The 25,598-nt window shown below is 38.4% G+C and overlaps 4 protein-coding genes and 1 non-coding gene across 6 annotated transcripts; 1 reads left to right on the forward strand and 4 right to left on the reverse strand.

Annotated features, from left to right (window-relative positions):
* Positions 1-92: 92 nt before the first annotated feature.
* On the reverse strand, positions 93-2,228 carry LOC121800488 (deoxypodophyllotoxin synthase-like). The gene is made up of 3 exons (XM_042200055.1): positions 1,774-2,228; positions 1,011-1,332; positions 93-582 (listed from the first exon to the last, which is right to left on the reverse strand). The coding sequence occupies exons 1-3, from the start codon at positions 2,151-2,153 to the stop codon at positions 325-327; spliced, it is 960 nt and encodes a 319-aa protein (XP_042055989.1). The 5' UTR covers positions 2,154-2,228; the 3' UTR covers positions 93-324.
* Positions 2,229-8,899: 6,671 nt separating this feature from the next.
* LOC121800148 (2-oxoglutarate-dependent dioxygenase AOP3-like) lies at positions 8,900-17,292 on the reverse strand. Its single transcript, XM_042199737.1, has 3 exons — positions 17,268-17,292; positions 9,537-9,712; positions 8,900-9,272 (listed from the first exon to the last, which is right to left on the reverse strand). Exons 1-3 carry the CDS (start codon positions 17,290-17,292, stop codon positions 9,027-9,029), a joined length of 447 nt encoding a protein of 148 aa, XP_042055671.1. The 3' UTR covers positions 8,900-9,026.
* Positions 17,104-17,994, reverse strand: LOC121799456 (deoxypodophyllotoxin synthase-like). Its single transcript, XM_042198833.1, has 2 exons — positions 17,582-17,994; positions 17,104-17,478 (listed from the first exon to the last, which is right to left on the reverse strand). The coding sequence occupies exons 1-2, from the start codon at positions 17,953-17,955 to the stop codon at positions 17,292-17,294; spliced, it is 561 nt and encodes a 186-aa protein (XP_042054767.1). The 5' UTR covers positions 17,956-17,994; the 3' UTR covers positions 17,104-17,291.
* A 2,692-nt stretch (positions 17,995-20,686) lies between these two features.
* Positions 20,687-20,759, forward strand: TRNAF-GAA. The gene has a single exon. It is a non-coding gene; the product is annotated as a tRNA-Phe (tRNA).
* Positions 20,760-22,117: 1,358 nt separating this feature from the next.
* Positions 22,118-24,975, reverse strand: LOC121798167. 2 transcript variants are annotated; one of them, XM_042197033.1, is made up of 4 exons: positions 24,847-24,975; positions 23,974-24,763; positions 23,270-23,733; positions 22,118-23,093 (listed from the first exon to the last, which is right to left on the reverse strand). In XM_042197033.1, exons 2-4 carry the CDS (start codon positions 23,975-23,977, stop codon positions 22,341-22,343), a joined length of 1,221 nt encoding a protein of 406 aa, XP_042052967.1. In that variant the 5' UTR covers positions 23,978-24,763; positions 24,847-24,975; the 3' UTR covers positions 22,118-22,340. The 2 variants fall into 2 exon arrangements, with proteins under 2 accessions (XP_042052967.1, XP_042052966.1); XM_042197032.1 differs by having other exon boundaries at positions 23,974-24,773; positions 24,847-24,948.
* Positions 24,976-25,598: the final 623 nt, after the last annotated feature.

Raw genomic sequence — 25,598 nt, forward strand, 5'->3', positions numbered from 1 at the left:
TCATATCTATATCTAGCATTCGAAAAATCTGTAATTTGAACGGTGGTGTATATATAAATAAAACAATTTTAGCCATTCTAGAGAGAGAGATGTTTAAAGGAAAGAGAATAGTTTTAATATTTGCTTATATTAATTTAACATTGAAAGACCCTTTAAATACATGAACTAGGAACATATATATGCGGTTCGACTCTCTTGATATGATCCGGGAAAGAACCGTTAGAAAACCCGGAAAGAGGTACTTATTCAATTACATTTAACTTCTAATAAAAGAAAACAATAAAAGCAACTTATAAACAATAAAAGCAACTTATAAACATCGATCTAGGATTCTATGCGGGTCGACTCTTCACAGTATCCTTGAATGGCTCCGTACATCTTGGAGCCCCCTTCACGGCAGTAGTCAAGAAAATCCAAATGGTTGAAAGGTTTGAATTGGAGTGGATTTTTGTCATTCACCAATTCTTGAGGTACTTCCAGTATTCCCCTAACAAAAGAAAATGTACCAATAGAATATTTTTCTTTCATTCCTCGCGCCACCACTTTGTGAAGGGGGCAATATATCCTACCATTGCTCCATGCCTGCAATCAACATTACATTTCACATTTCATGCGCACTTTCCAATTGTTTGCTGATTCTATATAATTTGGTGATAAAATAACTTTATTAGTTGACCATATGTAGAGGTGAATTTCAAAGAACAGCCATTAGGTTGATTTGTAGTATCTCACAGTGAAAAAATATGTATATTGTTAATGTTTTTCAAACAAACTACCCCATATTGTTTTCTCTATGGCTGGGCGACATTGTTTAACTCATTGGTAGAGTACAATTTTTCAGTCGTTATATTGGATTCAATTCACCAAAGGTTTAATAGTGAGAGAATTGACAAAATTTGACAAAATTTCATGATTTTCTCGGCTATTTACTCTTTATAGAATACGAGATATAATAAAGCTTGAAAAATACTCTGTAATAATAAATGGATGAATGAATTGGGAGTTCTCACCATGAGAGCTTCACCAACAACAACGATGAACTTTGTGGGAGCTGGCTCAAAATGGATCCAATCACCATCAGGAGTTTCGATCTCCAAACCTCGTACCTCGTTAGTCCCAATTACAGACAAGAAACTCTTGTCTCTGTGAGGCAAGATGCCGATGTTAGATTTGCCTTCACCAGGGGCGTGGTATCTCATCAATCTCGTCATATAAAACGACGCCGTTTCTAGAGTGCTGTAGTGTCTTTCTAATCCATAACTGCTTGTCACCATCTTCATCACCGTCCAATACAATTCCGACAGCAGATTGCAGTACGACTGTAGCGTCTCACTTTACATCAAAACCGACGACCACCAAATAATGGGTTATTTTATCAAAAATTTATTTAAATCACAAATTTATTTAAATCACAAATTTATTTAAATTATATATGATAATATAATACTAGCATATTTTGAAATTTTATTTTTTCTCAGTGGTTCCAGTGTGCAAAATGACATCTTCTAATGATGCTACACTACGTATGAGTTGTTTCTTTAAAATAAGAAAAATAAAAAATACTAAAAGAAATGAAAAGAAAAAAACAACTACTAAAGAATTCGTTTTCAAATTCGACAAAACTTTGGGATTTATATGACTAAAATCCATAATTAAAAGGTAAAATACGTATTTTGACACTTAAAAAATGTCACAGCACAACAGCTAATTTATAAATAGCTATAGTGAAATTGAAAAGTGTCACAATTATGTTATTTAGCATTTGAAAGTTACCAAAAGTATTGGTTGCCGTCGGGCCAGAACAAGCCGGTAAACTTTCTCATTGATTCGAGATCAGGTTGAGCATGTTCGATGCCGAAATATTCAAAGAGAGGCATCGCAGCATAATTTCCGCCATAGCCGAAACCTGGAAGTTTAGAAGTGTGGTTGCGTTTAGTTTCCATGGGGAGGCGGAACAGTTCCTCCGACAGCCCGTACATCGCCTCGTACAGCTGCGGACTCATCTCCTCGTACTCGATCACGAAGCACCCGTACGTCTCCAGAGCCGCACGGACTGAATCCGAGGTCGAATTGAACAAATCTGTGCTTCCATTTTTCAACTTCTTCGAGTTGAATTTGATAGTGGGCAGCTGAGGTTGGCAGGGGGAATCCATCTGAAGAATGTCGATCGTTTTTTTATTGATTTTGATTGTTTTTGTAAATTTTTATTGGTTGAGTTGAGTGCCATGCTTCTTGATACTACTACTATTTATATGGCTCGATATGAACGATTATGACAACTAGTTTTAATTTTTGTTTGATATAAAATATTTAATTTCATGATTTTTTTCAATTTTTAATCGATTATAATGAAGGAATTATATATAAATTCGGTTGGGGCAATGCTCGAATGTGCAAGCTGAGTTGTGTGCGATGTTATGATGGTCATGTTTGATATGTCAGATTTTCTTACAAGTTTTCATGCAAAATAGATTTTTAAGATATGATATTTCAGTAAGGGTTATGAAAAAATTCTATTGCATCACCAATTAAAGGCTACTTATGACCTAATGATATACGAATAAAAATTTAGTGATCTACTTATATTGTATGTATCCAATCAGTCATAATTGTAGAGAAACAAAAAAAAAGAGGGGAAAAAAAGTAATTTTTGCGATTATATATGATTGATCGGACACACAGGCTACTAAATTATGTATTAGGAGGCTGAGTTTGAACATTAATGCATTGCGCAAAAAATCTATATGTACATATTAACCAGCGTTTATAAACAAATCTTAGTCATATAGAATCGATTAATTTTAAATTAACCCGTTGTTAGTAGTGGATAAAATTATTAAATGCTGTCGTCACTCGTACGGCCACACAAAATTATTTGTGTCATTGATATTGACACATTATACTGTGAAATCTTCATAGATTTCTCCATGTATTACTTTAAAAACTTTCTAAATAATTCCAATATAAATGGTGGAATTCAAAAGCACCTAGTGGCTAGTATGCCAACGTATTTTTAATTCTTCAATATGTGAATTAAAATATATATTAATCGTAATTTTTAATGATTTCAAATTTTATAGGATGAAAGTAATCAAATTATGTATTTATTTCTTTATATAATTTCTTCTATAAAGTAAGTTAGATATTATTCGTTCTTAAGAGCATCTTACTCAACTTATTTTAACACAAGAAAATCCCTCAAGTGTACGGGGCTAGTGTAGCACAAAGCAAGCAAGAGTATCGTATCCCACAGAGACAAAATGTATAAACTCAAGTACCATGGACCAATTTTAACTACTATCTAGACGATTCAAAGGTTTGGTTTGATTCTTGGAAAAAATAATTAAACATAAACAAGTTAAAAGCACGCGACAAAGGATAGGTTTCAAATAAGAGAAAGAAGTAGAGCTTTAGATCCAACTACAACGAACACAATGTGAACAATTCAACAACTTCGATTACCCAATTGAAGTCTCTAGGATTACTAGGAAAGCCGCTAGTCTAGGCTAAGCCCTCTCTCGAGTGCACCCAACCCGTTGATTAACCATTAATATTGAAGTCTCCTTCTAATACTTCACAATTAACTCCTTAAAACAAAAGGCTCAAGCCCTCACTCTAGAATTCCTTCTCTCGAATGCAAATTATCTAGGTGTTGTTCATTCTTTTATCAATCCTAATTAGGTATCTCTCGATTACTCAAAACTAGGTCAACAAACTCAATTGGTAGCTAAGCAATTGAATTGAAAGAGCACAAGAATGAAACAAAGAAATCACAAGAGCATAGGTAATCAAAAGTCCTTGAATTAATCAAAAGCGTTCATTGTAGTCTTCACCAAAACTCTATAAAAGAATTAGCTACTCATAATCAACTCAAATTCACAAGATAAATCCATAGAAAGTGAACTGGACATAGGAAAACTAATAAAGATACTCCCAAGAGTGGATTGAATGGGCAAATCGTCTTCGTCTTCAACCTTGTTGAGGATTGGGACTCCTTGTCTCTCAACTCTACTCTCCAATACTCAAAAACTGCTTCTGGGGCGTGTATCATGTCCTTGGGTACGAAAACCTAGGTCCCCTTTTATACCCGGGGCGGAAATAATAGCAATTAAACCTCGTCGCACAAATCGCCCGGCCGGGCGATTTTAAGTCGCCAAAACGCCCTGTCGGGCGAGCTTTCGAGAATCACGATTCCTTCACATCGCCTGGTCGGGCGATTCTGTCGTGGAAAAATGCCCGGTCGGGCGAATTCTCTGGACTCCGTCCCTCCTTTGCACAAACGCCCGGTCGGGCGTTTATCTTAAGCACAAACGCCCGGTCGGGCGATGTCTCTGTAATCCAGCTTCGAGCTCGTTTTCAAGTCATTTTTACCTGTTTTATCTCCAAACACTCGACAAACTCATCAAAATATTTAAGTAGTGGATAATGGATGCAAACTCAAGTAATACGCTACAAAACACTGAAATATTCACGTTAAACATCCAAAAGACTTGCTAAACCACGAGTTTATCAGCATCTCCAACTATTACACTAAACTCAAACCCACTTTAGTGTAACATACTATATATTGATTTTGCTTCGACCATTTACACTAAACTCAAACTTAAAAGAATATTCCCCACCCACCAACTTTTTATATTTTTCAATCATACCTATATATTTTTATCTAAATTACACAGTAGCCCCATGACACTTTGTCAATATCTTAAATTAAATTAAATAAGTATAATATAAGATTTTAAATTAATATAATGAAATATGAATTCTATCATTTATTAAATAACAAATTATAAAATTTAGAATTTCCATATTATGTATCGTTTTAATTACTAATGTTTAACTATTTTTGTTATATTTGATAGCATATTTGGTGTGAATAATATTAATGTACATATAGTATATTAATGTACGTATAGTATATTTGATAGCATATTTGTTTCTCTATATTTGATACTAGCATATTAATGTACGTGTTGTATTTAATTAACTAATAAAATAATTGATTCCATAGATTTATATGTACGGTAAGTTATTAATCTATCTAATAAAATTTGATTAAGTAACGGCTCTTAGTAAAATAATAGATTTTTTTTTCAATTATATTGAGTAATATAATACTAATATGGGCCAGCCCACTATTTCATATTTAATCAAATATTAATAAGATTAGATTAGGTTAAAATTTCACCACTTCTTCTTCCTCATGCCGCTACATTCTCTCTGTAAGTTTTTCAATCTTTGTGTTTTAATTTCTTTTCCTTCTCTTGTTCTATTTTAATAAATATGAATTGATTTGGATTTGAATGCAATAACTCAAACAATGAAAAGTATTTTTGGTATACTTTAAGTGCAAACTTAAAGATAGATATTTTTTCTTCAAAAACCTATAATGGGATTGGTTTTGCAGTACTGTTGTAGGTATTATTCTACTGCATTTTAAGTTTTGGAGTTGGAGATAGTCTAGGACCATCTACAATGCTACACTAAAACCTAAAATAGAGTAGACAGTTAACTCGAGTGGTACTCCAAAACCAATCTCATTTTTGTTTTAAGTAGAAAATACGTATTTTTAGGTTTACACTAAAATAAAATAAAAATACTATTTGAAATTTTACGAGTAAAAAATGCATAATATATAGAGAATATTCTTTTAAGTTTGAGTTTAGTGTAAATAGTTCTAGTAAAATCACTATTTGATATGACATTTACACTAAAATGGATTTAAGTTTTTAGTGTATATAGGTGGAGATACTTTAAATAATATATTGAGTAGGGATGTCAATCGGGCCAACCCGTTTGGGTTCGGGCCAGCCGGTTCGGGTTGTCGGGCCATTCGGGTACGGGCTATTCGGGTTATGATTTTTTCGGGTTATAAAAGTTCGACCCTAACCCTAACCCTTCGGGTTTCGGGCTCACCCACCGGGTTATAAAAGTTCGACCCTAACCCTCACCGAACGGGTCAGCCCGAATGGCCCGATTTTAAATTCGGGCTACGAAATTACAACCCTAACCCTGTATTTTTATCGGGTTATTCTGGCCGACCCGCGGGTTCGGGTTACATTGACATCCCTAATATTGAGTATAAAAAGAACCAATCATTAATGGTAAGAAATTGAATTAGATTGACATGATTCAATTTACAAAATCACTAATATATTAATGAGCGATCACTGTACGTAATATTGAGTAGTTTAAACAGTGGTCCATAAATATTTCTTAAAGAATTAAGGTAGCTTTCTACAAAGAACACAAATTGATGATCTAAATCAACTTATCTATTATAGATTTAGTCGCTGATTAATAAAATTTCTACATTTTTTGGATGCTGCGAATCAAATTTCAAACGTTAATATATATATATATATATATATATATATATATATATATATATATATATAGGGATATATTCATTTCCTTTTTGTATCTTTTGTTCTTTTTAATCTCAGCCCCACGATTTTGTCATCCGACGGTTAGATTGGTGCCACATGTCATTTAATAATGCAGATTTTCAGTTGAATGCACACCGACTAATAATGCACCATTATAGTGTAATAATGCAGATTTTCAGTTGAATGCACACCGACTAATAATGCACCATTATAGTGTAATAATGCAGATTTTCAATTGAATAATGCACACCGACTAATAATGCACCATTATAGTGTAATAATGCAGATCATCTGGACCGTTGATGAATGAGATCTAACGGCTCATATTAAGAAGAATAAAGGATCTAAGGGATGAATAAGAGAATAACGCTCCCATATCTATATATATATATATATAGATAGGATACGTTAAAATGATAACCATATTTATGGTGATAACCTAATAACCTATCATTTTATGGGTCAAAAATATCATTTTTACTAAAAATGATATTTATATACTATAAAATGATATTTTTTCAGTATTCATAGAATGATACTTTTATCACCATAAATATGGATTATCATATGATCACATCATGTATATAAAAAACAATAGAACAAAAGATAAAAAAGGAAATGAATACATTCCTATATATATATACTTATTATATCTCAGTCTTCAATCAAGCCTCCAATTGAATGCGACGAGTGATAGCTTTATTTCACTTGATAATAATTCACATTAATATCAGTAGGAAAGAAGATTAAATGGTCCAAAAACATCATGAAAAACGTCGAATAAGTCGCCATCTGGATATTAATTTCATAAATATGGTGAGTCACATGCAGGACCATCTCAATTATCGAGTAGAGGTTATGCAATCTTCCTTCAATATTATAATAAAAAAATATTTTGATACGTTAATGATTTATTTCTATAGGTATTTGGAAGGTTTAGTTTGGTCCACATAAATTATTGAATCGACTTATATAAATATATTATTGAGAGATTTGTTCTAAAATTATAAGATAATAGAGTAATATTTACAATAAAATATTTAATTAGTTTATTTTTTAAAATCTACCACAATTGTGGATTAGAACCTGGTATTCAAATTTCCATCCAGCAATGGAATTCTCGAATGATCAAGTTAGCGATATCAGATATTAGTGTGAAGATTGATACTCCGTCCGTTACTTGTTGTAGAGGCATTTCTTTTCGGCACGAAGTTTATTAATAGTGTGAATGGATGGTGAGAGTTTAATAATAGTGTAAATGGATGGTGAATAAAGTAAGAGAGAATAAAGTAAGAGAATAAAGTAAAAAAGGAGAATTACTTTTTATCAAAAGTAGAAATGACTCAACTAACTTGAAACTTCTCAAAATAGAAAAATGACTCTATTAACATGGAAAGTAAGGAGTACTAGATATTGTCACGGTCCCCTATGCCTTTTCTAGCTTTTGCTTCGGTGGTTTGTATGTGCTATATAGATTAGTTATGTTGTTAGGGTTGTGTTTGGGTTTTACTCTTTGTTGAGATGGGGAATGATCAATTGTTAACTCACTCTCTAGTTGCTAACTACAACTAATTTAAGACCATAAGATTTTAGAAATCTAGTGGTTTAAAATTTGTGACGTGGAATTTTCGTTTTTATTAATTAAATCGAAAAAAATAAAAAAAAAACTAACAAATTAGGGTTTTGGATAAAAATGTCAATATAGTGTATTGAAAATATCAACACAATATTTTGAGAATGTCAACACATTGATTTAAAAATAACATTCTACATGTATTATATTGACATATTTTATATACTATGTTGATATTTGTTGTTGTACGGAAAAAATTGAAAATTTTTGAATTTTTTTTCAAATTTTGACATCGGAACATATGCAAGTGAGATCTTGTTAGAATCCTTATGAAATTATCTTTAATTTGATATATGTTATGCGAAAAAATAATTTAAATCGAGAAAGTTATATGCATTTTAAAATTATGTGATATTTTTAAAAGTTAGTTACAACTAATTTATTATAAATTGACCTTAATACCCTTATTGACGTTTTTTGTTGATCGTATTGACATTTCGGGGCTCATGATCTAGACCCTTGATTTGAATATTTAAGGACTATTATTTAATTGTAGTTAACAATTAAGTATTGAGTTAGCAATATAACACTCCTCTTGTTGAGATTCTGCTATTGTTTTTTTTTTTGGGATTTTTATGGTAGACTTTTGGCCTCTTGGCCGCTTATCACGAACCTTTACTCATCATTTGTCGATTCAAACATTTTTTTCTTAATAAAAAGATCAATTAGTGCTACAAAATTTTTGATGATAAATAAAACAAGTAAATTAAATTAAGTTCAATTGATATCATAAATCGTAAAGGTCATAAGCTATTAGTTTGAATCTAGTAATTGATTATAACCATGAATTAGTTCAGCATTATGAAGTTAATACTGAAGAAATTGAATTTAATTGAGGGTAGAAAGAATATTGAATCACACAAAAACTTTATTCAAATTAACGAGAGGTAAATAAGTTTTAATTAACATAAAATGTACGAAACGAGATGTAAATAAGTTTAAATAAACATACAAAGTACAAACCACACTAGATAGTAAACATAATTAAAATATGAAATTGCATCTCACATTCCACAATAAGCCCTAATTGGACACTTTGATCTCCTCCCTTCCTCGGTGTAATAAAAATGGATATATTTGTAGTTGTCAAAAGGCATAAATTGCAAAGGATGATCTTCATCAACTAGCTCTTCCGGCACGTGTATTTCCACATCCCTAATAAAAGTAAACAAGCCAAGTGAATACCTTTCTTCACTCCCTTCAATCATCACTCTATGATATGAAGGCTCTATTCTTCCATTTGTGAATCCCTACAATAAAACAAGATCATCTAATGTTAAGTTAAATCACTCTATGATATGAAGGCTCTATTTTTTATGTATTTTCATTATATGGGCTTTTATATAATAATTTACACAAAAATATTAAAATATTTAACATTAATATAAAAGTAATTTGTTTTGGTAGGGAGTGAAGGCCCTTGTCGGGCTCACTTGAGGAGTAGCCCATTAAATATATATAGTAGTTATTGATGTGATATAGTATTTGTTTGTTTTATTTTCCTATATTCATACCATACAAGCGTCGCCGGCCATGACAACAAAAGCTGACGGCGAGGGATCGACGCCAACCCAATCGCCGGTTTTCGTCATAATTTGGAGTCCCTTCACTTGGCGTTGGTGAAGAATGGAGGTGAAGCTCTTGTCAGTGTGAGGGATGATGGAGTACGTACTAAACAAGCCCAACAGCAGTAAAGCCCATCAGCCTAAAGCCCAAGAAAGAGTATCAGTCCGGCATGACTAAAGAGTTCAGTTCGGCACAACCAAAGAGTTCGGCCCCAGCCTACAGCTCGGTAAAAGCCAACCAATCAAACTCTGCTCTCAGGTCGGCATCAAGTTCTACTCTCAGATCGGCAAAAGCTACTCGGCAATAATTCAGCAGTTCGGTCTCAGTATTCGACCGAACTGGGAGATAGCGGACTCATGCATGACCTCCACGACATCCACGACATAATTACTGATGATGTAAGCCACTGCCTAGTTAGTGGCCACGCAGGATCTCATGACCTCCACGACATCCACGACATAATTACTGATGATGTAAGCCACTGCCTAGTTAGTGGCCATGCAGGATCTCATGACCTCCACGACCTCCACGACTTAGGGTGGTGATGCAAGCCACAATCTCTGTTCAATATATAAATAGAACTTAGATCTGACAGAAGAGGACTCTCACTCTTTCGTTCTCTAGAGACAGAATAGATTATATAGCAAGTGTGTATTGTAAGCTGTAATCCCAGATCAAGCAATACAACTCTGCCCTCTTTTCTTCCCGTGGACGTAGATTTACTTCAGTAAATCGAACCACGTAAAATCATTGTGTCGTGATCTTTATTCTCTACCAGCATTTACAAACATCAGAAATTCGCGGCTTCATCACTGGCGCCGTCTGTGGGAAACAGAGAACCAAATCTGTGATAAAGCGAATTTTTGCCCCTTTTTCCACCAAAAAAAAAAAATGCATGCCAGATCACATAACTCCCGTGCCTCCGTCCGTGATGACCATGAGGAAGCTAATCCAGCAGCCCATAGGCCTGGAAAGCAGCCTCGTGAGAAGTCTGTCTCCAGTTCTCACGGTGAAGGAACAAGCCGCTCAAAAGGTCCACACACCGAGTCTTCCCAGCAGCCTGATTTGAATGAGGCTGTCAAGCTGTTCTTGGCTGAGAAGCAGGAGGAGTTCTTAGCTTTCCTGCAAAAGAGCCAACAGCCGAAGACGAAAACGGTAGATTCTCCTTCCTCATCCAGACATGAAAGTCACTACCGCAGTAGTGCCGTGTCCTCCAGGAAGAAGAATCCTCAACCCCGACATGTTCCTGTTTCTCCTCGGCACCGGAATCACAGCAGAACTCCTTCTCCTCCGTACCGAAGAGATGTCGGGTTCGCCATGTACGGAGCATTAAAGACTCCGTTCTCGGACGATATCATCCGAACTCCTTTGCCGCGGAACTACCGGACACCGTCAATGACTTATGACGGGCTAGTGGATCCTCATGACTTCTTGGGATGCTATCAATATAATATGGCGAACCAGGGTCTCAATGAGGTCCATATGTGCAAGCTGTTCCCCGAGCTGCTCATCGGGAACGCCAGAAGGTGGTTCGACAGCCTTCCTCAAGACAGCATTCGATCCTACCGAGATCTAATGGATGCTTTCCATAGGAGGTTCTTTCAGAAAGCGGAAGCCCGAATTACCTCGGCTCAGCTGCTTTCTATACGTCAAGGTCGCGACGAAAAGATCAGCGACTTTCTGACGAGATTCCATAAGGAATGCCTACAAGTAGATAATCTCAATGATCTACTTGTCATTTCGGCATTCCAAAATGGAATCCTGCCCGGAGCTCTCTACAGAAAGCTCGTGGAGTGCAGCCCGCAAACAGCTCAAGAAATGTGGGACATTGCGGACCAGTTTTCCCGTGCGGATGAGGCAGACCGTCGAAAACGGTCTTTAGACAGCTCATCCCAAGAAGAGAAAAAGAAGCCCGATCAAAGCGGCCAGGTGCTTCCTCGCCGAACTCCTTTTGAAAGAATTCAAAGGGCACCGGTACAAGGCAGATTGGGGCCACGGCTCAATCCTGAGAAGCCGCCCGCTCAGTTCGTACCATTAAACAAGTCAAGAACGGAAATTTTCGAACTACATTCCGATATGTTCGAAAAACCCAAGCGGATGACGAAATCAGCCGCGCGGCGACCTCAGGATCAATATTGCTCCTTCCATCAAGCCCACGGTCATGATACCGAGGAGTGCCGAAATTTGGCTGCAGGTATTGATGTTCTTGTGAAAACAGGAACGTTAAAAAAATACCAAAGCAAGCAGCCGAAAAAGAACAAAAAGCAGAGAGGTGCGAACTGCAATCCTCAGGATCCGAAAAGGCATGAAGATCCCGAAGACGACGACGAGCCGCAATATGATGGAGTAATCCAGACTATTGATGCTCTCCCTGCCGGGAAGACTAAGTCGTCCCTAAAAGCAGAACGCAGAGGTTCCAATCAAGAGGAGCCGACACATAAAAGGCTGAAGAAAGACGAAGTGATTACATTTTCAGATGCCGATCCCGTCCCAGCCATCTCTCCTCACCAAGACGCTATTGTCATTCAAGCCGGAGTGGCAAACAAACTGATCCACAGAGTATTTGTGGATACAGGAGCGTCAGTCAGCGTTCTTTTTAAAGAATGTTTTGATAAAATGGAAGTGGATCCAGCTCGGCTCAGTCCGGCTCCACTTCCTCTGAAAAGTTTCGCCCAGGAGGACACCCGCCCTGAAGGTATTATCAGCCTTCCGATCACGGTGGGAAAAGCGCCTACAAGCTCCAATACGATGATCGAGTTCTTTGTGGTAAAAGCTCGGTCCCCGTACAACATCATCCTGGGGAGAGACTGGCTCAACACAGTTCGGGCCGTTTGCTCTACTTATCACCTCACCATCAAGATCCCCACTAAAGGTGGGATAGCGGTCATCCGAGGTGATCAAAAGAGAGCAAAAGAATGTCTGCAGATTGCGCTTAAAAGTGCCGAGCAATCAGTTCGGCACCATCAAGCATAGCAATCACAGCAACCGGAGTCAGAGGCAAGCGAGATGACCGAAGTCACTTCAGAGCCGAACTCAATGACCGTTCGGTTATACGAAGACGATCCATCCAGAACGGTCAAGATCGGCTTCGCAGGAACGCCTCTACTCCGAGAAAAGACCATTCAGCTCCTCAAGGAGTACAAAGATGTCTTTGCATGGTCTTCATTGGACATGACCGGAGTGCCCCCCGAGGTAATCACTCATCGGTTAAATATTGATCCTTCAATCCGGCCAGTAAAACAGAAGCAAAGACTCTTTGCGGCAGAAAGAAGCCAAGTCATCCATGACGAAGTCCGCCAATTACTAAAAGCGGATGTACTATTCGAGGTGAAATATCCTTCTTGGGTGGCTAATCCTGTGATGATCAAGAAAAAAGGGGGAGGATGGCGGATGTGCATAGATTTTACCGATCTAAACAAGCACTGTCCTAAAGATTGCTATCCCCTTCCGAATATAGATAAAAAAGTAGAAGCTTTGATCGGCTTCGAAATTTTCTGTTTTCTGGATTTATACAAAGGATATCACCAAGTGTTGATGGATGAGAGTGACGCTCCGAAAACAGCTTTCATTACCGATTTCGGCATTTTCGCTTATAAAAAGATGCCATTCGGTTTAAAGAATGCCGGAGCCACTTATCAAAGGATGGTAGACAAGCTTTTTCGGCACCTAATCGGAAAACAGGTTGAAGTGTATGTCGACGACATAGTTGTCAAAAGCAAAAGCACTTCGGAGTACGAAGACAACCTCAAATCCACTCTCGACGTGCTCCGAAAAGCCAACCTCAAACTCAACCCCCAAAAATGTACCTTTTTGGTAGATTCGGGAAAATTTCTGGGTTGTTGGGTTTCAAAGGACGGACTCAAGGCAAACCCTTCAAAAGTTCAAGTTATTCAGAACATGGCGATGCCGAAGTCCATACACGATGTGCAAAGACTAACTGGATGTCTAGCCGCATTGAATAGATTCCTTTCCCAAGCAGCCGAAAAGCAACTGCCGTTCTTCAAAGTGTTAAAAAAGGCACCAAAGTTTGAGTGGGGAGCCGAGCAGAAAAAGGCTTTTGACGAGCTCAAAAGTTATTTAGCCGAGCTTCCAATTCTCTCTGCTCCAACAGATGCCGAAGTGATTTTCTTATACTTAGCGGCATCCGATCAAACCATTAGTGCGGTGCTTGTACGAGAAGAAGGCCTAAAGCAGTCTCCCATCTACTTTACAAGCCGAGCATTAAGAGGTCCAGAAACAAGGTATCAACCTCTGGAAAAAATTGCTCTGGCATTAGTAAATGCAGCAAGGAGACTGCGGCCATACTTCTATGCTCACAAGGTATGCGTCTTAACCGATCTGCCTCTTCGGCAAGTTTTGACCAAGCCAGAAGCATCAGGCAGAATCGCCAAATGGGCCCTAGAGCTGGGAGAACACTCAATCGAGTACCTACCTCGGAAAGCCATCAAGGGACAAGCCTTGGCAGATTTTCTTGCAGAGGCCAAGTTCGATCAAGCAATCCCTGTCATTGCCGAACAGAAAAATTCTGCCAATGCCGAACTAGCACAGCCCTTGGAATCCGAAGAAGAGCCGCCGGACTGCTGGAGCGGATTCGTAGATGGAGCTTCGAATAAAACGGGAAGTGGAGCTGGTATTCTGCTTATCGCTCCCGATGGACACGAGGTAACCTATTCACTTCGGTTCTCATTCCCTACCACTAATAACGAAGCCGAATACGAAGCCCTCCTTGCCGGACTCCAGCTAGCGCAAAGTCTATGTATCAAGTCTCTCAAAATCCATTGTGATTCACAAATCATAGTGAATCACATGTTGGGTACAAGTGAAGCCCGTGATGAGAGGATGAGGAAATATTTAGACAAAGCGCAAAGCATTAGCCGAAGTTTCTCTTATTTTCGGATAGTCCGCATTCCCAGAGCAGGAAACAGCCGAGCAGATACTTTGAGTAAGTTAGCCGCATGTCCAAGCTCAAAGGTGGAGGAATTGATGCATCGAAGCATTGACGAAGCTGAGGTACATTCAGTAACCAGCTCGCCGAACTGGATGACGCCGATCTTACAGTATCTAGATCAAGGACAATTGCCCGAGGATAAGAGAGAAGCTCGGAAGATCACGTGCCGAGCACTTCGGTACGAACTTCATGAAGGAGTCCTCTTTAGAAAGTCTTACCTCCAGCCGTTATTGCGGTGCGTAGGACCAGAAGAGACGGACTACATCCTCAGAGAAGTTCATGAAGGATCGTGCGGTAGCCACATCGGAGCTAGAGCTTTAGCTAAAAAAGTTCTAAGATGGGGATATTATTGGCCAACCTTGGTACAAGAAGCAGTGCAGCTCGTCAAGACATGCCCGAAGTGCCAAATCCATGCAAATATCCCAAGGATACCGCAGACCGATCTATCCACTATGCAAAGCCCTTGGCCTTTTATGCAATGGGGTATAGACATAGTAGGACCACTACCACAAGCTCCTCGGCAAATGAAATTCCTTATCGTTGCCGTGGACTACTTTACGAAGTGGGTGGAAGCTGAACCATTAGCTACGATAACGAGCTCGAAGGCATTGGATTTCGTCTGGAAGAACATAGTGTGCCGATTCGGCATACCCCACATCCTCATCTCGGATAACGGGACTCAGTTCACCGACAAGACGTTCAAGAATTGGTGCCAAGAGCTGAATATTCAACAACGGTTCACTTCGGTCTCTCATCCACAAGCAAACGGACAAACGGAGGTAACAAATCGTATCCTGGTGAAAGGGTTAAAAGCTCGGTTAGAACAAGCCAAAGGACAGTGGGTAGAAAATCTCCCTCAAGTCCTATGGTCCTACCGAACTACACCCACAACCTCCAACGGTGAAACTCCGTACAGTCTTGTGTACGGCACTGAAGCCGTGATTCCGGTGGAGATCGGCATACCCAGTCCCCGAACTCTAAATTTCTCGGCAGAAATGAATGACGACGGACTGAGAGCCGAGCTAGATCTTACCGAAGAAAGAAGAGAATTGGCATGCATAAAAGCGGCCAAGTACAAGGAGCAAGTAGCCCGGTATTACAACCAAAGGGTGAAGAAGCTGCAATTTCAAGTGGGAGATCTCGTCTTGAGAAACAACGAAGTAAGCCGAGCAGAAAAGCTGGGCAAGCTCGAACCCACATGGGAAGGTCCGTATCGGGTGTCAAAAGTCCTCGGCAAAGGGTCTTACAAATTGGCTCACATGTCAGGAGAACAGGTACCCCGAACATGGCACATTTCCAACCTCAAAAAGTTCCATTTGTAAGAGACAGTCCGGTCAGTCAGTCTTGAGTCCTGTTCGGTCAATGTGCTTTCTTTGGTTTGCTTGTTCTTTGTTTGTCTATGTGCGTTTTGTCTATGTGCGTTGCGTCTGTCTGTGCGTGTCGTCTCTTACAAATGTTACTGAGGTATCTTGTTCTTCAAAGGCTGATCCCCTTTTTAGAACATATATAAGCCAACGATTGTGAGTCAAAGCTTCTAAAGAGGATACAAGACTACAATTCAGCTTAAACAAGCAGTTCGTCTGAAACGAGCTGCAATAAGCCAACGATTGTGAAGTCCAAGCTTCTAAAGAGGATACAAGACCGCAATTCAGCTTAAGAATCAAGCACTTCGTCTGAAACGAACTGCAACGAAAGTCCGACTCTCGCGATAAAACTCGCCGAATTAGGACAAGGGAAAGTCCGATCCCCAAATTAGGACAACGGAAAGTCCGATCCGAGCGATAAAACTCGCCAAATTAGGACACAAGCTTAGTCCGGTCAAAGATGTTTATTTCATCAGACCAAAGACGAGTCCGGTCAAAGATGTTTATTTCATCAGACCAAAGACGAGTCCGGTCAAAGATGTTTATTTCATCAGACCAAAGACGAGTCCGGTCAAAGAAGAGTTCACTTCATAAGACCGAGGACAAACATCAACTTACCCCGTACCTTTATCCAGAATACCGAAGTAATTCACTTCGCTTTCCGGGGGGGTAGTGATGGAGTACGTACTAAACAAGCCCAACAGCAGTAAAGCCCATCAGCCTAAAGCCCAAGAAAGAGTATCAGTCCGGCATGACTAAAGAGTTCAGTTCGGCACAACCAAAGAGTTCGGCCCCAGCCTACAGCTCGGTAAAAGCCAACCAATCAAACTCTGCTCTCAGGTCGGCATCAAGTTCTACTCTCAGATCGGCAAAAGCTACTCGGCAATAATTCAGCAGTTCGGTCTCAGTATTCGACCGAACTGGGAGATAGCGGACTCATGCATGACCTCCACGACATCCACGACATAATTACTGATGATGTAAGCCACTGCCTAGTTAGTGGCCACGCAGGATCTCATGACCTCCACGACATCCACGACATAATTACTGATGATGTAAGCCACTGCCTAGTTAGTGGCCATGCAGGATCTCATGACCTCCACGACCTCCACGACTTAGGGTGGTGATGCAAGCCACAATCTCTGTTCAATATATAAATAGAACTTAGATCTGACAGAAGAGGACTCTCACTCTTTCGTTCTCTAGAGACAGAATAGATTATATAGCAAGTGTGTATTGTAAGCTGTAATCCCAGATCAAGCAATACAACTCTGCCCTCTTTTCTTCCCGTGGACGTAGATTTACTTCAGTAAATCGAACCACGTAAAATCATTGTGTCGTGATCTTTATTCTCTACCAGCATTTACAAACATCAGAAATTCGCGGCTTCATCAAGGGACAATCCCTAAACCAGCCTCATCTCCCACCGGAGCAAGATACTTTATGAAACGGAGAAGATACGACGTCGCTTCAACTAACGATTCGTATGCACTCCTTATCCCATAAACCTCCGACACCATCGTCATCACCACCTTATCCAATCCCGCCACAACCTTAGAGTATTCCAACGCCGCTTCACTACACACAAAGATCAAAATCAACCAAAGAAGTGGGAAAAAAACCCTAACAAAATCCTAAAAAGTTTTTAAAAAAAAATACTAAACCTTAAAAAATTAATTACCGGAAAGTTTCATTTCCGGAAGGCCATAGGAGAGTAGTGAAGCGGTCCACGCCTTGTTCGGTGGTGGAGTTTTCGATCCCTAGCCCTTCGTAGAGTGGTACAATGGGCTGTTGGCCGACGTAGCCGTGGGAAGGTGTGTCGGAAGTGTTGAGCATTTTGACATGAGTTGGGAGATCGAAGAGCTCCTTGGAAGCTTGGAAGATGGCGTGGTGGAGTTGGGGAGAGAAGTTGGGGTAAGTGGCGATGAAACAACCGTATTCTTCAAGTGCAAGAACCACTTGTTTGCTTGTGGAAAGCCAAGAAGATGATCCTACTTCAAGATTTTGGGATGAGAATGCTATTGTGGGGAGTGTTTGATTTGCAAGAGAACCCATGGGGTTAGATATGTTTTTTTTTTAAAATTATTTGGAAGTGGTTTTGGTTTTGAAATATGATCGATTTGATTTGTAGGGAATACACATATATGATTGTTAGTTGAAGTTTGTCATATGCAATTATTTGCTGCCTATAGAAAAATTATTGGTTGATAAAACAATAGTATCATAAATTAAGATTAAGCATATAAAAATCACGCAGCCTGCTCATATAACAAAAGTATAGAACACTAATAATAATTTGATTGGTGATATATAGTATACTGTCTCCTCCTCCAAATAATTATATGGGATAATTGTTATTAATACGAGCATAATTAGTTTACTAAACCAATACGTTTTACTTATATATTTTGGTTTATGAGTAATTACTTAATAGTTTTTTAATACTCCCCCGGTCACTTTTGCACACCCGTTTTGTAAATATCATAATAAATAGTTAAAGTGGAGAAATTGTAAAGTAAGAGAGAAAATAATATAGTGAAGAGTCTTGTCTACATTATTATCTCTCTTACTTTACAATTTCTCCACTTTAACTATTTATTAGGATTATTACAAAATGGGTGTGCAAAAGTGACCGGGACTCCTAAAGTGGGACGGATGGAGTAATAAATATTCCATATATATCATAAATATATAGTAAAGAATTTTGTTAAGGTGTTACTTATTTAGAATGGGACTCCTGTTCACGAACGGAGGGAGTAGTTTTATAAAAAATTTGATATGTAAGGTGTTACTTGTCCAGAAAAAAGTTTGTTAATCAATTACTTTGTCTGACCAATCGCAGAGTTGTGAATATAATTTGATTTTTAATTAGATTGAAAATGAACGTTTCAATTTTCGAAATAATTTGTTCTTTTTGTGTCTCTTTCGCAACTCTTCATAGGTCAAAAGATATATATACTGTCTCCATCTTTTATTAATTATTCACTTTTGTTATTTTCATTCGTGCCTATTAATTGTCCACTTATATTTTTTAATCATAAATAATAAATAGACTTCACATTCCATTAACTCATTTCACTTACATTTTATTATAAAATAAATATATAAAAATGGGACTCATGTTCCATTAATTTTTTCAACACATTTTCTTTTATATTTCTTAAAATTCATGTTGAACCAAAGTGCATAATTATTAGGGGATGGAGAGAGTAAAACAATTATGGTTCCCTTTTCTAGCTTTATGTTTCTCTTTCTATATCAAAATCATTCAATTAATTATATATCGGATTGTAAGTGAAAACGAAGCACATCAGAATCATTTTGCCCATCACATGTAGTAACAAACGCTTGATACAGACCAAAGTGGTCCTAAACTCGATTAACTATTTGACGAGTACATTCCTTATCAAGTCAAAGGAAAAATGGTGTGACATAATTGTTGTTTATGTTGATATGATATTCGCCATTAGTAAGCATGATTCACTTTTGGCTTTTATGATCCTTTATATAAATGTTAGTTTAATTATTTTTGTGATGTTGAACCGACAATGATTTGATTAGGATTAATTTAACCTCTAGTGGGTAATTATTATTTAGACTCAATTTATACAAATAGTTAATTGGTTTAAAATCTAATTGATTGAAAGTTGAAATGAACATTAGTAATTAACATTGTTATCTAATTCACACTTCAACCTAATACATTGTCCTTATTGGAGTACAATTTCTTGAATATTAAATTAAATTGTATTTAGTAGACTATTGGGGGATTTGATTTTGAATTTGTGTGGATGATGCAGCATATAATTGGGCTGATACATAAAGATGGTTTTCTTAATTTCATTATCAGCTTTGGTCGTCTTCGTGACCATATATATATTTAACTTTGGTCCCCTCAGTGTTAATTTTATACCAAATAATTGTGTTGTCACATAACTTTTACTCCGTATTTCATTTATTTGAAATATCAACGATTTTAAGTTTTACTCGCATGGTGACAAATATTTGAAATAGACGGGATGGTCCAACAAATTTGAGATTGTACCTAGTAATTATTTCCTTGTTTGTATCAAATAAGATATGTATGTGGTCTTCGATTTTTGTAGGCCATTGATTATACGATAAAGTTTCGATTGATGTTGAAATTTACAATTAATCGTATATGATGCTGATCGAGTGAAGGTACAACTTTATATTTTTGTATATAGATATAGTGCAATTGACGGTCGATCAACTCTAATTGTGGCCTTGTTTTATTAAACCTATGTATTAGCAGTACTATATTACAACTTGTATAGAGTAGAAGATTTCTTAATATATGAAGTGACGGATTTAGTATATAATTTTGGAGGGGACGAAATGAGTAGAAGTGATCGAATAATGAGAGTGGGGTTTTTTTCTTTTTTCTTTTTACTTTGTAAGGTAACTTCATAAATTAAATTATAAAAATCTCAAAATGATGTTGTTTGATATCTTCTTCTTTTCCCAAATTAATTATGCAAATCGGAATAGCAGCCATAGCGTTTTCTGCCAATCCGAAAGAAAAGTTAGCTCCTTGAAAAATAAGGTTTTTTTGCCGCGGTCTATCATAAAAACAAAATTGTGGTAAATAGTAGTATTACGGAAGAACATACAGAAGATTTATTTTCTATTATATCGTTGTTAGGTTTTTCCCTTTATTACAAACATCACAAATTACGACAATAGTACTAGATATATCAATTATCTTTACAATGATATAAACAAAGATAATATAAATACAAACAGTTATTAAACAAAACAACATGCGGGGATAGCTCAGTTGGGAGAGCGTCAGACTGAAGATCTGAAGGTCACGTGTTCGATCCACGTTCACCGCATTTATTACTTTTCTTTCTTTTTTCTGCCAGTTATCATACTATGTATGAAAATCAGAATAATGTGAATTTTTTTTCTTCGTAACTAATTAGCACTCATGTGATATATTTTATACAAAAATTGGATTGACATGTCAAAATTATAACGATTAAAGTTTAAAACTTAAAATACTTCTGTCTCCTCTTTTATGAATAAATCGATTTTTTTTTATTTTTCTTTCTTTTCTCTTTGGGTTTATTTTCTATTTAAAATTTCGGTTTCCCTTCTTCATTTCGTGAAAAAAGAATATAACTTTTATTCTCCTTTTTTTTTCATGATTTCAGATTTTGTTGTTGCAAATTATCTTTCATTTATGGATATAAAAACAAGTTTTTATCAAATACCCCTAACAAACAACACCAAGAAATTGTTCAATATAAACTTTAAGCAGTAGGAGTATGTTATTTTCACTTGAGAGAATCACAAGCATTGAAGCCATAGATGTAGTCCAACCCCATTTATAATGGGTTAATTAAGTGTGGGCTTAAATTGATTTGAAATCCCCTTATTTTCACTTTTACAAATGGATTGCTTTCACTACCAAAAGTGGGCTCACATAACTTCACAAGAGAATAAGGGATCCAATTACATATGCAAAATAGACCCTTTACAATCAGTCTCAACTGCAGTATTGTAAAATCAACAACTCTAAAGTGGTAAATTTAATGAAGTTTTTTTTACCATATTGGTCTAGCGATGGACGATCTCATCTATCCCTCACCACGCTGCGTAATTAAAGTGGTAAAGTATAAGCTCACCAAGAAAAATCAGACTAAATATGCTATAATAATCTTAGACTTATCTATCACCTCTAAATATGCGTCATGTGATATTTCAATTTTTTGATTGACGAGATGAGTTTCAGATAAGCTATTGTTAAATTCTCTAAATTCTGTCCCACATCGACTTGGTAAAGATCCCTTTTAATCTATATAAGTGTGGATAACCCCCCCTTATGAGGCCTTTTAAGGGGTGAGTGGAACATTTCTAATATGGTATCAGAGCGGGCCCAAGTCGATGATGGTTTTCTCTTTATTTCTTATCTACCTCACGAGTGGAAGACCGATGTCCTTTCCGGCCCACATCAATGATGGCTTCTCTTGCATTGCCTACCCACGTGATGGATGACCGATGTCCTTTCCGGCCCACACGTGAGGGGCGTGTTAAATTATCTAAATTCTGTCCAACATCGACTTGGTGAAGATCCCTTCTAATCTGTAAGTGTGGATATAAGTGTGGATAACGGTAAGTGGCTCATTTCTAATAGCTATCAACTCAGTGACATAGTGTAACAAATTGTGCTGCTTATAATAAGTTCACATTGCTAGATACTAGTACTCCATAATCCATATAAATATGAATCCGGTCAGTTTTCCAAATCTTAGCTCTAAACATTATCCTGCAAAGTTTTTTCTTTTTTTGAGACCAATGTGACCCAAATCTATAAACCCATTAACTTGTAGTATTCATAATACTAATATAATACTAGGTGAATCACTTATATACCAACTGAATTCCGTTTCATCGTCATATTCGATTATAAATTAAACCCTCCAAAGCTCTGCTTCTTCATCATCAGCATTAGTCCCCGCGAACAAGTCCACCATGCACGCATCATAAGCCATGACCGGATACTCAATCTGCCCAACCGAAGGCAGTTCCGGATGATCCGTCCTCTCATAAGCCAACACACGGGCTGCCTCCTTCATCACGGGCATCCACCACCAGTAGTTCTGCTCTTGCTGCTCGTCTATAGGCAGATCCGCCGATGGCGAAATCCTCTCTATGATACTGTCCACATCAAGGTCCTTAAACTTCTCCGAAACACCAAGAAGACCACAAGCCCCCTTCGCCCCCTCCACCACAAAATGGCTGATGGCGTCCCCCATCCTGATCATGAAAGCCGGGGTCCGGAGATACACCTCGATCATTTTCTCGTGGAGCGTCTTGAGGAACGCTTGGCCAATTGGGGTCATCAGGATATGCCGACGACAGAGCTTGATCCCTACGCCCCTCCCAATCACCTTCCCCTCCTCCCTCCCTTGGCTGTAGGCTTGAATCCTCACCCTCTCTAGCTCCTCCATGTGATCGGCTCGTTCCTTTTCCAACGTAGTCGACAATGCCGTGATTTCAGCCCCGGCCATATGCAAAGCTGTCGCGGTAGAGACGAGATCTTTGTCCTTTGAAAGGATACACTGGTTCTGTTGCTCAAGACGAGATTTTAGCTCCTTGATCTTGTCCTTTAGACTCTTGTACTCCTCCGCGCGTTCATACAGCACTTCCGAGGCCACGGTGGTCTACAAGAAGCAATAATGGAAGTAAGAGAAATGTTAAGGCCTGTTTAGTTTCCTAGTTTTGCCAACAAAAAGATCATTAATTGCTTCTAACATAGTATTATCAAATCTACAAATTATCTTCAACCTGTCATATATGGCAAGCAAACCAAACGAAAAAAACCGAAGGAAATGTTTACCTTCATCCGGTTACCAGATACCATGTCTTTTAGCTTGGAGGAGGGCAGTTTCCTCAACTCTGCCAAATCCTCGTCTCGAGGAACGGTCTCCCAGAAGGCCGTGCATTGTGCGTCCGATAACCTTAAGGCATGGCCGGGGAAGATACTATTAAAGGGCTTGTTAAGAGCCACCGGGTGCAGGTGTGACGGCCTTTTTCCTTGGTGAGCAGAGGACTCCCTCTCAACAGAGATCACTAATGACCTCTTTTGGCCAGAGACAGCCTTCTTCCTCTCCGATTGTCTCTCCACCCGAATGGCGGAGGGAGAAGTGTCTTCACCCAACATGAGCTCAGGCGCTCGAGGACTAGGTGACGGTTCGTTTGACAAATCCACCACTTCAAGATCCTTGGCGAGAGGAGGAAGAGGCTGCAGTTCAGCGTGGGCACGCCGCCGTTTATCAGCAAGGATCTTTTGCCAAGACATTGCTGAAAATGAAAGCAAAAGAGGAAAGTGTTATTGACACCTAAATACACCAAAATTGTACTCCACATCCAACTCTGCAATGAACTTTTGCCAAAACAGTGTTGAAAAGAAAGCAAAACAGAGACATTGTTGATAAGAAAGTAAAGCATAAAAGGCTATTCCCACCCAAAAAGAAAGCAAGCATAAAAGGCTATTCCCACCCAAATTAAACAGAATTTGGTATGCATATGCATTCGGATTACCCATATCGACAGACCAGTTATGGTTCACGAAGAGGCCATGATAGATGAGAGCGTTCTCATCTGTGACAACACGAAGCAAGCAGAGATACTTTTCATCAAAAGAGGCGTTAATGGCAGCCAAAACTGACCATTCATGCTTACTAAGATTATCTACACTAGGAGTATGTATCTCCCTAAGCTTCACAAGCCACCAAACCTCGCGAAACGGCCAGCCATGGCCGCTCAGAGGCCTGACGAAGAAGTATTTCCTCAACCAGCCGCTACAAACGCCGGGGATTTGGCCGTAGAAATGGGCGGGGCTTTCCGATTTTGTCTTGAAGCAGTAGAATTCACCGATGACTTTGACGCCGTGGCAGATGTGGAAGAGGCGAGAGGTGTCGGCGAGGCCGTGCTCTCTGAGGAGAATGTGAAGAAGAGAGCTCGGCGAATGGAGGAAGGATGGAGCTGATTTATCGGAATTTGGTAGAGACGAGACAGATCTGAGAGAAAGGGGCAGATTGGGAAACGGAGGCCGGCGTCGATTTGTTTCTGCCAGAATACCATGGCGGGAGGCTCTGCATCGGAAGGCCTATCGTCGGAGCTAGGGCATTCTATGTGAAATTGGGGAGGATTTCGCAGCTGTGATGTGAGTTTTTCCAGATCTATGGCGGTTTTCTCAAACGATTGTTCTTTGCCACGCATGATCTTAGGGTTTTGATGCTTAGTTTTTACGAGCTATGAAGAAATTGAGAGAAGGAGTGAGAAATGATACCTGAAATTTCTCGAGAGAGAAAAAGGTGAGAAATTGCACCTGAAATTTTCTTGCAGTAGAGAGAGAAAGTGAGAAACGATGCCTGAAAATTGCCGAGAAGCAGAGAGAGAGAGAAACGGTACCTTGAATTTTTGGAGAAGTAGAGAGAGAAACGGAGTGGAAAAGCGCTCTCGTTGGAGGAGAATGCTGACGAAATCGGAGGTTTTGGGTTTTGCAAAAAATGGTATGGTGAAGAAGAAGATGGGCGAAAGTTGAGTTGGAGCCTTGGAGGGAGGGAAACTGCAGCAATCCAATAAATAGCGGACATGTGTAGGGTTGGGATTAAGAGTCTACCTTGATGGTAATATGAACGGTCCAGATTGAAAGGTTGGTCATGCATGAATGCATGCAAATTGACCTTCGTTTACTATGTTAATCTAGCATAGATCAAATATGTTACGTAAAATAGATAGTATTTCAGGCTTAGCTGTGGCTGTGGGCATTTAATGAATTAGGTACACAGAATAAAATTATAAAGTGATGTCATTTTATTTAAAGTTTGATAGGTTATCAATTTATATTAGTATGAAAATACATAAGTGGAGGCTCTAGAAGCTTTGAATGTGCAAGACGGACTAGCATTGAGGAGTCTTGGATCATGGATTCAGGCTCCACTTATTACATCTGCTCACACAAATCTTGGTTTCAGAATTTGGAAATCAGCCAAGGATTTGTGATATTAGCTGCACTTATCACATCTGCTCACACAAATCTTGGTTTCAGAATTTGGAATTCAGCCAAGGATTTGTGATATTAGGCAATGATCAAACCTATGAAATCAAGAGAATTGGAGATATAAAGCTCAAGGTGTTGGATGGCAGCATCAAAATCTTGA

This window comes from Salvia splendens, chromosome 4, assembly GCF_004379255.2.
Source record: "Salvia splendens isolate huo1 chromosome 4, SspV2, whole genome shotgun sequence".
Taxonomy (NCBI): Eukaryota; Viridiplantae; Streptophyta; class Magnoliopsida; order Lamiales; family Lamiaceae; genus Salvia; species Salvia splendens.